The 11,741-nt window shown below is 37.2% G+C and overlaps 1 protein-coding gene across 1 annotated transcript in view; it reads right to left on the bottom strand.

Moving 5' to 3' along the window:
- The window catches only part of SDK1 (sidekick cell adhesion molecule 1), a 1,049,055-nt gene that overhangs the window by 594,759 nt on the left and 442,555 nt on the right, over nucleotides 1–11,741 (bottom strand). Inside the window, exon 2 of the mRNA XM_003795444.1 lies at nucleotides 7,780–7,939. Within this exon, the coding sequence (XP_003795492.1) occupies nucleotides 7,780–7,939 (160 nt within the window). The remainder of the gene's footprint in view (nucleotides 1–7,779; nucleotides 7,940–11,741) is intronic.

Consider the following 11,741-nt stretch of genomic DNA (forward strand, 5'->3'; position numbering starts at 1 on the left):
AGTACAGCAACATTCTTTGCACTAGTCACTTGTGACTGGTCAATTACATCTTACCCTTCTACCATGGAGGCCTGCAGTCATTTATCCTTATCAAACTCAGTATCCATTCTTGATATGGATTTGCTTTCCCTACTCACTGATTCAGCCATCACCACAATTTGACAGCTTACAAAATACTCAATCTATAAGCATGGTAACCTGTACATCCTTGCCTCAGATTAGGGACTCATTTCACTTTTTGATGGAGATGTAAAACCAAGAACTTCTCTGGGTGATCCAGTAGACTATATACATTGTACTACCTAGAAGTAGCCACACTAATAGTATAAAAGAATTGAAAACAACACCTTGTAATGTTGGTTTTTGTTTTCCAAGATGTATGTGTTGAATAAATGGCTGTGACTAAAGAGTTATGGTATGACCAGCCCTATTCCAATGATCTATTTGTGTTTTCCAACCTTAGACTCTTAAATTAGAGGTCTTGGTTCTTAGGTGGAAACATTTACAGAAAGGGATCCAGAGAATTTGAATCTAATTTATTCTGGTCCTTTCGTGCTTTTCATGCCAGTGAGCTAGTGGGGGAAAAAAAATGAAGTTCCTACATTGATGTAGGTTAATGACACTAACTATCCTAAGACACTAGGGTTGGTACCACATAATAGAGGCGAGGAAGAAAGAATTCACTGGGGCACCTCTTAGTGCTTCTAAGACCAGTTGCCATTATAACATCCTTATGGTAGCAAAAGTAAGGCAACTAAAAGCAGAGATAAAGAGTTAGGTCATCTTAGAAGTAAACAAATTGGACTAACTGAAGAGTATGCAAAGAGTTGGCTTATCTAGAATGAGGTGGAGAAGAAAAAGAAAAATAAATATCAATAATAAATGCAAGATTTGTTCAAATAATAAGAAAAATAGTTTTTTTCCACTAACCCTCTTGAATAATGTCCTTGTAGAAACTATAACTATCTTTTTACACGGGACTCTTTGATAGATTGGACTTAATATTAATAGTAGGTGTAAGTAATACTGATAGGGTCAAAGAATAGACTCAATTTGATTTTCTTGTGCTTCACTTCAAAAATCCTTTTGGCCCCACCTTTTACTTAAGCCACTGCTCAGGCCAACAATTCCAGATAGCCTTGAGTGGCTTCATACTAGTGCAGTTGGCAGCACCTGGTCTTAACCCATGGCTTTTTCTTGCTTCCTGTCCTGAGGATTCTCTAGTAACACAGCCAGAATGTTTAGTTGCATATTACATGTTTCTAGTTATCTTGAGTTCATAAGAAATGAAGGCTAATCACCATGAGGCCAGTAAGGGAGCTGACAACTATTTTCCTCTTTCATACTTCAAGTTGTACATTTCTAAAATGCATTTCATAATTTTACATAGAAGGTTGAGCTGTAGTCACTTACAATGATCACCAACCTGATAATATATCCTTACATTGGTGTCTTCCTTCCTCCCTGTTTCATTGCCTCACCTTTATTTACACTACATTCCCAAATAAACTAGCAAATGTAACCTTTGTCTTAAGCACCATTCTCAGAGGATCCCAGGGTGTTAGAAATATAACTGTCTAATATGTTGCAAATTTTTTCCTGGCTTGTTATTCAAGTTGTAACGATTATTTAAGCATACAGGTATCGTAAATTTTGTATAGTTATCTGTTTTTGGAAATGTTTTTTTTTTTTATTAAATCATAACTGTGTACATTAATGCATTCATGGGATACAATGTGTTGATTTTATATATAATTTGGAATGCTTACATCAAACTGGTTAATATAACCTTCACCTCACTTACTTGTTGTGTTAAGACATTTATACTCTACTCTTAATAATTTTGACATGTAACCTTGCATTGTGCACATCACTGAGATCCCACCAAAAACCCTCTTTCCTCCCGGCCTCCCACCTTCCATCACTTCTTCCTCTTCTTCCCTCCTTCTTTTTGAACTAAAGTTGTGTTTTATCATTCATATGAAAGTGTAGGTGATTATATATTGGTTTCATAATAGCATTGAGTACACTGGATACTTTTTCTACCATTCTTAAGATACTTTGCCAAGAATATGTTCCAGCTCCATCCAGGTAAACATAAAAGAAGTTGCCATCTTTTATGGCTGCATAGTATTCCATGGTATACATATACCACAATTTGCTAATCCATTCATGGGTTAATGGGCACTTGGGCTGCTTCATGACTTGGAAATTATGAATTGGGCTGAAATAAACATGGTGGTGTAAATATCTTTGTTGTAAAATGATTTTTGGTCATCTGGGTATATAACTAGTAGAGGAACTGCAGGATCAAATAGCAGATCTACTTTTAGTTCCCTAAGTATTCTCCAAACTTCTTTCCAAAAAGATCGCATTAGCTTGCACTCCCACCAGCAGTAACCAAACTGGGAAAAATAATCATCGGACAGAACAGCAGAAAAACTCTGGCAACATGAATAATAAGAGTAGATCAAGTCCCCAAGGAATGACAAAGGAGATATGCCAGACAATGCCATTCATAAACAAATGGCTGAAATGGCAGAAATAAAATTCAGAATATGGATGGCAAATAAAATGAATAGAATGGAGGAAAGATGGAAATAGAAATCAAAAGAGTTGCACAAAAGGTGTCTCAAGAAATTAATGAACTCAAAGACAAAATCTCCAAGGATATGGACACAATGAGAAAAGAGACAGCAGAGCTCAAAGAAATGAAAAAGCTATTTGAAGAGCTCCAAAATACAGTAGAATCCCTCAGTAACAGAGTGGTGCAAGCAGAAGAAAGGATCTCTGAAGTTGAAAAGCTTTTAAACGTTCCCAAACACTCAAAGAGGTAGACAAATGGAGAGCAAAAACTGATCATTCCCTGAGAAAGTTGTGGGATCCCTCCAAAAGATCAAGCATTTGTCTTATAGGAATTCCTGAAGGATAAGAGGATGGTCCTAAAGGTACAGATGCTCTACTGCAAGATATTTTAGAGGAGAATTTCCCAAACATTGCAAGAAATACAGAAATTCAGACAGTAAACCATTTCAGAACCCCAATAAGACTCAATCCAAATGAAGCATTTCCTATACACAGTGTTATTAACTTTGCCAAAGTTAATATGAAGGTAAAAATTCTGCAATCAGCCAAATGTAAGAAAAGTATAACCTACAAGGGGAAGAATATTAGAATGACTGTATATCTCCCAGCAGAAACTTTTCAAGCCAGAAGAGGACGGTCATCGACCTTCAATCTCTAAAAACAAAACAACTTGCAGCCAAGATCCTGTATCTAGCTAAACTGAGTTTAATTTATGATGGAAAAATCAAATATTTTATTGACTTACATATATTGAAGAAATGTGCCATAACTAAACCAACTCTCCAGGATATTCTCAGACTCATCCTCCATAATGGTCATGCCAATGGTTTACCACTAAAGTAAACTCACTGAGAAAGACTTGAATAAAACCTAACATACATAATGGTAAAAAGATTAAAAATGTCCACTGGACATTTGATAAACATGACAACCAAGATACTACCATGCTTATCAATTCTCCCAATTAATGTGAATAGCTTAAATTGTCCTATTGGTATTAATCTTATTAAAAATCTCATTGGTATTAGCTTAAACTTCTATGGTGATTTCAAAGGAAATGGCATTTTTATAATGTTTGGATTTCCTATGTAGAAACTTTTATATTTCTCAGTGAGGTTATATACTTTTCACCTATGTTCTACTCATGTCCTATATGTTATTCCCAGGTATTTTATAATTTTTTATTTCTAGGGTAGGGGACTGTTCTACCTAGGCATGGCCATGTAAAGTCAATTCCAAATTCATGCCAGAACAGCTTTTACTAAATAAAGACCCCACGTCCAGCCTCCTGCCCAGTCCATAGCCCAGCTTGCTCTGCCCGTAGCCTGCAGCAGTATTCTGGGTCCCTCAGTATAATTTTTATTATTATGAAATTTATTTGTCTTTTTATGAAACATAAAGAATAACTTTTCTCTTAATTATTCCTACTTTGGAATAAAAAACATCCATCAGATTTCTCTTTTTAATACTGTCATAGAAAATGAACTACAGAGACAGGTCACATAAGAAAACTATAAAGTTTTTAGCAATTAGAGTATCCAATTACTTCTCCTGATATAACAATAAATATTGTGCCTAGCACTAAATTCTTGGTGTGTGTATATTGAACATAATTATAACAGAATATAATAAATGCCTTCTATAAAATATAGATATTAATCCTCCTATGACATCTATGCAAACTTGGTTTAATTACGGAATTACTATCAATTTGCCAATGTAGGCACCTGTGCCTAAATATAGATATGGGCATCAATATAAAATATAACATATGAAACTCACTGAAATTCACTGTGAAGTTTGTAACACTGCAGCAAAGAAACTGCTATTTTTGCTCAAAGCCCAAAAAACTTTTTTATATTATTTTCTTTTTATAGGGTTAGCATTTTCATAACTGACACCAAAGCATGGAAAAATAAGGGCTCACTTTCAGGTAGGAAACAGCTACCATTTTCATAAACTATCCCTGTTTTTCAATCTGAAACTTAGAAAGGTCTCGTGAAGGTTAACATATGACAGCTGAAGGTGCTTATTGGAAGGAAGTAGATGAAAGAGTAATTTTGAAAAAATAGCATGAGATTTTTATACAGGTTTTATATCTTGAAAAAATGATGACAAAATATGATGGATTCTTGATAACCCATCACAGTGTCTAAACCCCTCAGTGAACAGAATATAATTCATCACATCTACCCCAAACAATTCTTGTTTCAGAATAACCCATTTCTTCTTATCATGTTTTCAGTGAAATAGTAGTGAAGTATATACCTTATTTTAGTGGCCCATATATAATGAGTCACTCCCTCAGTCTTGTTTCAACACAACCAACAATGCTTTTTCCTCCTGTGGACTACCTATGGTATATTACAAATGAAGAAGTAAATTTACTAGTGGAAGGAGCAGTGAAAAGAGAGTTCCACCTCTCTCTACATATTTAAGTTAATAATTGTTAACTTAAAACATTATCATAACTAGTTGCATATATATATATATATATATATAAAATAATGAAATATTCCATGCTTTGTTATTTTAAAACAAAACTTTATATGACTATTTTAAAAATGGATGTCCCTTGACTTATGATGGGGTTATATCCCAAGAATTCTATCAGTTGAAAAAGACCATACATTAAAAATACATTTAATATACCTAACCTACCAAACATCATAAGCCTATATTAATATGCTCAGACCATTTACATTAGCCTACATTTGAACAAAATCATCTAACCACAAAGCCTATTTTATAATAAAGTATTGATATTTCATATAATTTATTAAACACTGTACTGAAAGTGAAAAACAGAATAATTTTGCACCATTACAAAAGCAAAAAATTGCTAAGTTGAATCATTGTAAGTTGGGTATTGACTGTATAACCAAAGAAATATAAATAATGATTTATTATAAAGAAAAGGAACTCTACTATAAAGAAAAGGAACTCTTTAATAGTTAGAATTTTGATTTTTTTTCACTCTTACATCACCAAGATATAGTTCCACGGGGAGATTCAGATAAGGGAGTGGTGTACCTTACTTTTGTGAAGTGACAGAAATCATTATTAAAGGTCATAGGAAAAGAGAAATGGCTTGGTGCCTGTCCGACAAAGGCATAAATTTCAGAGATCACACATATGGAAACTGAAGGCCTAGAAAATAGTTCCTCGCCCTCTATTTATGGTATGTACCCCAATTTGAAGGCCACTGTTATAAATTATCCACATCACTACTTGTTTCTATTGAAAGAATGATCCATTTCTTTTTTCTGGGGAGATATAAAACATTATGTCATTTTTTTTTTATGAGAACACTGTGAAGTGGGTTTTATTATACCCATTTTACAGATGGGAAAAGTAAGATCAAAATGAGTAGATAGCATGTCCAAAGTCACACAGAAGATAAGTTGAAGGGCAACTTAAACTCATTTGTCATCAAAGCCAATTATTTGTACATAGTTCTCATTTTTAAGTTCACTTTGTTTGTTTTTGCTTTTTTAAATCTCTTCTAACATACTAAGCCCCATTATGTCTATAGTAATAATGTATAATGTTGCCTAGGGTTCATTAAAAGATTGCTTCTGTGCCAGAAAATGCACTGCTTTCCATTTATTAGGACATTCCAAATGAGGTGTGATCATCCTCCTTTGGAGATACAGTAAGCTCACAGAAGGGCTTACAGTTTACAGAAGGGCTTATGGGTGGCCTTACAGAAGGGCTCATGGGTGGCCTTCCATAGGTCACATTTCTGATGCCAATAAGCAGTAGAGTAGGGATTTCAACCCAAGATTGTTAGATTTCAATATGCTCTTAACTATTATAACAAATTGCTTCCCTTAAAACAGATCATCTGAAACAAGACAGGCCTAATAATGTAAGCGGATGTACCAAACTCACATGTCTAAAGGGCAAGTAGACATTGGAAATGAGCAGAACAAGTGTGGTGCTACAGAAAGGGAAGGGATGGAGAGCACTGAGGAGAACCAGGGAGCATTTCCTCCTTTGAGAGGGTAGCTCTGCATATCTTGCTCCAGTGTGGGACTATAGACTGGTCTAGAGAGGCCAGAAAGCAGGGCTTTTATATAAAAATGTACAATTGTCAAATGGAACAACCAATTATTTGTTGGCAACCAATTAAAAAACATCCTGTAGATATTCCCACATATATTTTTAATCAATATTTTAAAAACATACAAAAAATACACACACAATCTGAGTAAGCTGAATATGGTTCATGGATCACCATATTATAACCTCTGGCATAAAGACAATGAATGGGTGGGCTATTATCCATGTTGGAAAACTCATTATTCTATTTAAAATGCCTCTGTACAGCCAATTCTTTCCTATTTCATCTAAAGAAGATCATGGCATTGCTCACTTTGCTGACTTTGGAGGCCTCTTGGACTTTTCAGGTACCACTAGCTCTCTGTCCTACTCAGAACTACAGCAACTAGTATAATAATAATCCTTATGAGGTACAAACCTGAGAAGCTCTCAAGCACTGTCAAATACTGAGACTTGAAAGGCAGCACTGCTGCTTCCTGAGTAGAGCCATACCTCAGACTGAACCTAATTTCCAGCTCTGCCCCCGTCTCAGCCCTTATATGCTGCCTCCACATTGTGCCCATGCCATGCACATTTTGTCCCTTGTGTCTGGCACATGACAGGAGTAATTCAGAGTATATTTGTTTTGCTGCTTAATACATCCATAAAGGCTCTTTACTCATGCCCATTTTCCCATAGTTCCATCCTTTCCCATCCCAACTTGAAAATTTAGCTAGGAAAGCTTTGGTTGACTGACTACTCAAAGCTCCCAAAGTTGCCAACCTAAAGACCTCTATTTAAACATTGATCATTAGATAGGAACAATATGTGTGCTTAGGGTGGTTTTCCCAAGAAAGCATATTTAATTTATCTTGTTAAAGCTGTTATGTGCATTCCCTTGTAACTATAGCTTGTCTATAAAGTAGCTGCACTAACAGACTGATAACTACAAACATGATAGACTTCCTATGTATAAATACAGGTTATACCAGAATAGTAAATCACATTCTAATTAAATGTTCAAATCTATTCCTTTAATCTTTAATGCATTAGAAATTCGATATATTTTTACCCACTATTATGGCCAATAAGTGAGTACCCCAAACACATCAACCTGAAAAAGAATCTTGTTTTCAAGCAGTCAATTACTTGTATTCGCTGCTGTAGGTGGTGAGTTCACTGTCATTGTGCATCCATTTGAATTCCAAAGGCCAGCTTCCTTCAGCAAGGCAAGTAAGAACAAGGCGATTCCCTTCCAGGTGAATCTGTGGTAGGCCTGGCTCTGTTTTAAAATATGGTGCAACATCATCTGAAAGATCAAAAAACATTTTTTTTAAAAAACCTAAATAAAGTACATATGAAAATGTCATTCAATTAATAAATCAATTATTTAAGCAAATATAATTTTAAAACACAGAAACATAACAATGATGGCTATTTGGCCCAACTAAGAAGTAAATAATCCAAGAGGTGGGGCAAGATGGCCGACAGGTACCAGCCTTCAACAGAAGCTCCCAGAGGGAAAGATAATGTCCAGAAAACACTCCAACAAAGTTGAAGACTGGGAGCCCAGCCGAGAGAGAAGAGTCATACCTTCAGGACACCTCTGCTGAGGCAAGCTGCAACTCCTGGAGTGCAACTTACAGGTATATGGAACATCTCAAAGGAAAAGTCCCATTTCCTCCCCCAAGAGAGCTGTGTTCTTCTCTGTTTTCTCTTTGTCTGCTCCTGTAAGCTTCCTACAGCTGATAGATGAACTGAGGACCTATTATCTCACCCCCCACGTGTGAGAGCTACATGCAGTGGGGTCTAATCCCCTAGAAGGACCCTGTTGAGACTCTGAACACTCTCTCGCCAGGCAGAACTAAAGTTTCCACTGACATTTTGAATCTCCAGACAGTGAGAGGAGGCCCAAGAGTAGGGTCCCCTCACCCACGGGACCAAGAGCACTGTCCCGGCCCTGGAACCACCTGTTCTCCACGTGGCTGCTGCCATTTCCCTGCCCCCCACCCCGTACCCCCAGTGGGGCAGAACTAGGACTGAACAGGCAGCGCGTGTGCCCCACCATTGCTGTTCCCCTGCCCCCTGGTCACCCTAGTGGGGCCAAACTAGGACTGATCTGGCTGCGAGCATGCCCTGTGCCACTGCTGCCATTCCCCTGCCCCCTCCCCCTTACCCCAGCAGGGCTGAACTAGGATTGATCCAGCCACATGTGTTCTCCACACAGCCATTGCTGTTCCCCTGTGCCCTGGTCACCCTGGTGAGGCTGAACTAGGACTGATCCGGGTGCGAGTTCTCCACACAGTAGTTGCCATTCCCCTGCCCCCCCCCCCCACTGCCCCAGCAAGACTGAACTAGGACTGATCCCATGGTTGTCATTCCACTGACCTCTGGTAGCCCTGGCAAGGCCAAATGAGAACTGATCCTACCACTGCTGTTTCCCAGCCCCCTGGTTGCCCCAGCGGGGCTGCACAAGGTCTAATCCTGCCACTGCCATTTCCTTGCCTCCCCTCAGTTGCCCCAGTGGGGCTGAACTAGGACTGATCCAGCCGCGAGAGTGCCCATGCAGCCGCTGCCATTCCCCTGCCCACCCCCCAGTTGCCCCAGTGCCTGAGAACTGGGAGAAGATGACAGATACGCCCTGTCTCTCTGGACATCCAGAAGAAGTCGGCACCTTCTCTGGTGGCAGCCACTGACTGAATGGTTCTGACAAGGACTCCAAACAGTATAAATTCAGTATGGAGCGGAATCAGCAACAAAGCTCTGGCAAATTGAATAACCAGAGTATATCAACTCCCCCATGGAAAAATGAGGCAGATACAATTGAAGACACCATCCATAAACAGATGGCTGAGATGTCAGAAATCGAGTTCAGGATTTGGATAGCAAATAAGATTAACAGAATGGAAGAAACAAGGGAATTAGGATTTCAAGAAATTATTCAAAAGATATCTCAAGAAATTATTCAAAAGATGTCTCAAGAATTCAACGATTTCAAAGATAAAATGACTAAAGATTTTGAAATATTGAGGCAAGAGTTTGCAGCCCTCAAACATCTGAAAAATACAGTAGAATACCTCGGCAACAGAATGGAACATGCAGAAGAAAGGATCCTTGACATTGAAGACAAAGCCTTTGAATGAGCCCAAGAGCTCAAAGATGAAAACAAATGGAAAGGAAAAATGGATCTTTCTCTCAGACAGCTCTATGATAATTCAAAGAAAACTAATATTTACCTTATAGGAATCCCTCAAGATGACAAAGTTGCTTCACAAAACACAGAGGCTCTTCTTCATGAAATTATGAAAGAGAAATTTCGAGACATGACAAGGGATTCTGAAATTCAGATAGCAGATTGTTTCAGAACCCCAGCACAACTCAACCTGAATAAGACATCCCCCAGGAACATCATAATTAACTTCACTACAGGTAAGACAAAAGAGAAAATTCTGAAAGCAGTCAGAAATAAGAAAACCATAACCTACAAGGGGAAGAGTATTAGGATGACTGCAGATCTCTCTGCTGCAACCTTTCAGGCCAGAAGAGGATGGTCATCGACTTTTCATCACCTAAAACAAAATAACTTTCAACCCAGGATCATGTATCCAGCTAAACTAAGTTTCATCCATGATGGAGAAATTAAATACTTTAATGACATTCATATGCTGAGAAATTTGCTATAACTAAACAAGCTTTCCAGGAAATTCTCAAACCTATCCTCCATAAGGACCAGTGCAATCCTCCATGACAAAAGTAAAGTCACTCACAAACTTTTGATCAAATTCCAACTTCTAAAGTGGCAAAAGGATTAAAAATATCTACTGGAATTTTGAGCAACTTGATGCCCAAAATGTTACCAAGCTTATCAATAATTTCAATCAATGTGAATGACTTAAATTGTCCTCTAAAGAAGCACAGATTGGCTGAATGGATACAGAAACTCAGACCAGACATCTCCTGTATTCAAGAATCGCATCTTACTTTAAAGACAAATATAGACTCAGGGTGCAGGGATGGTCATCTATATTCCAGGCAAATGGAAACCAGAAAAAAGCAGGTGTTGCAATTTTATTCACAGATACAATAGGGTTTAAACCAACAAAAGTAAGCAATGATAAGCATGGCCACTTTATATCTGTTAAGGGTAATACTCAATATGATGAGATCTCAATTATCAATATCTATGCACCCAACCAGAATGCACCTCAATTTATAAGAGATACTCTAACAGGCATGAGCAACTTGATCTCTCCCAACTCCATCATAGTCAGAGGTTTTAACACTCCTTTGGCAGTGTCAGACAGATCCTCCAATAAGAAGCTTAGCAAAGAAATTTTAGATTTAAATTTAACTATTCAACTTTTGGATTTAATAGACATCTACAGAACTTTTCATCCTAACAAAACTGAATGCATATTTTTCTCATCAATCCATGGAACATACTCCAAAATTGATCACATCTTAGGTCATAAGTCTAACCTCAGTCAATTTAAAAGAATAGAGATTATTCCAGGCATCTTCTCAGACCATCATGGAATAAAAGTTGAACTCAGTAACAACAGGAATTTGCAGTTTCATACAAAAACATGGAAGCTAAATAACCTTATGGTGACTGATAGATGGGTCAGAGACGAGATCAAGAAGGAAATTACCAAATTTTTAGAACAAAATGATAATGAAGACACAAGTTATCAGAATCTGAGATACCACAAAGGCAGTCCTAAGAGGGATATTTATAGAATTGCAAGCCTTCCTCAAGAGAACAGTAAGAAAGTTAACAATTTAATGGGACATCTCAAGCAACTGGAAAAGGAAGAACATTGCAATACCAAATCTAACAGAAGAAAACAAATAACCAAAATTAGAGCAGAATTAAATGAAATTGAATACAAAAGAATTATATAACAGATCAATAAATCTAAAAGTTGGTTTTTTGAAAAGGTCAATGAAATAGATAAACCTTTGGCCAAAACTAACTAAGAAAAAAAGAATAAAATCTCTAATGTCATCAATCAGAAACAGTAAAGATGAAATAACAACAGACCCCTTAGAAATTCAAAAAATCCTTAATGAATATTACAAGAAACTTTATTCCCAGAAATATGACAATC

The sequence above is a fragment of the Otolemur garnettii genome, unplaced genomic scaffold, assembly GCF_000181295.1.
Source record: "Otolemur garnettii isolate 467f Iridium unplaced genomic scaffold, OtoGar3 scaffold00092, whole genome shotgun sequence".
NCBI classification, from domain to species: Eukaryota; Metazoa; Chordata; class Mammalia; order Primates; family Galagidae; genus Otolemur; species Otolemur garnettii.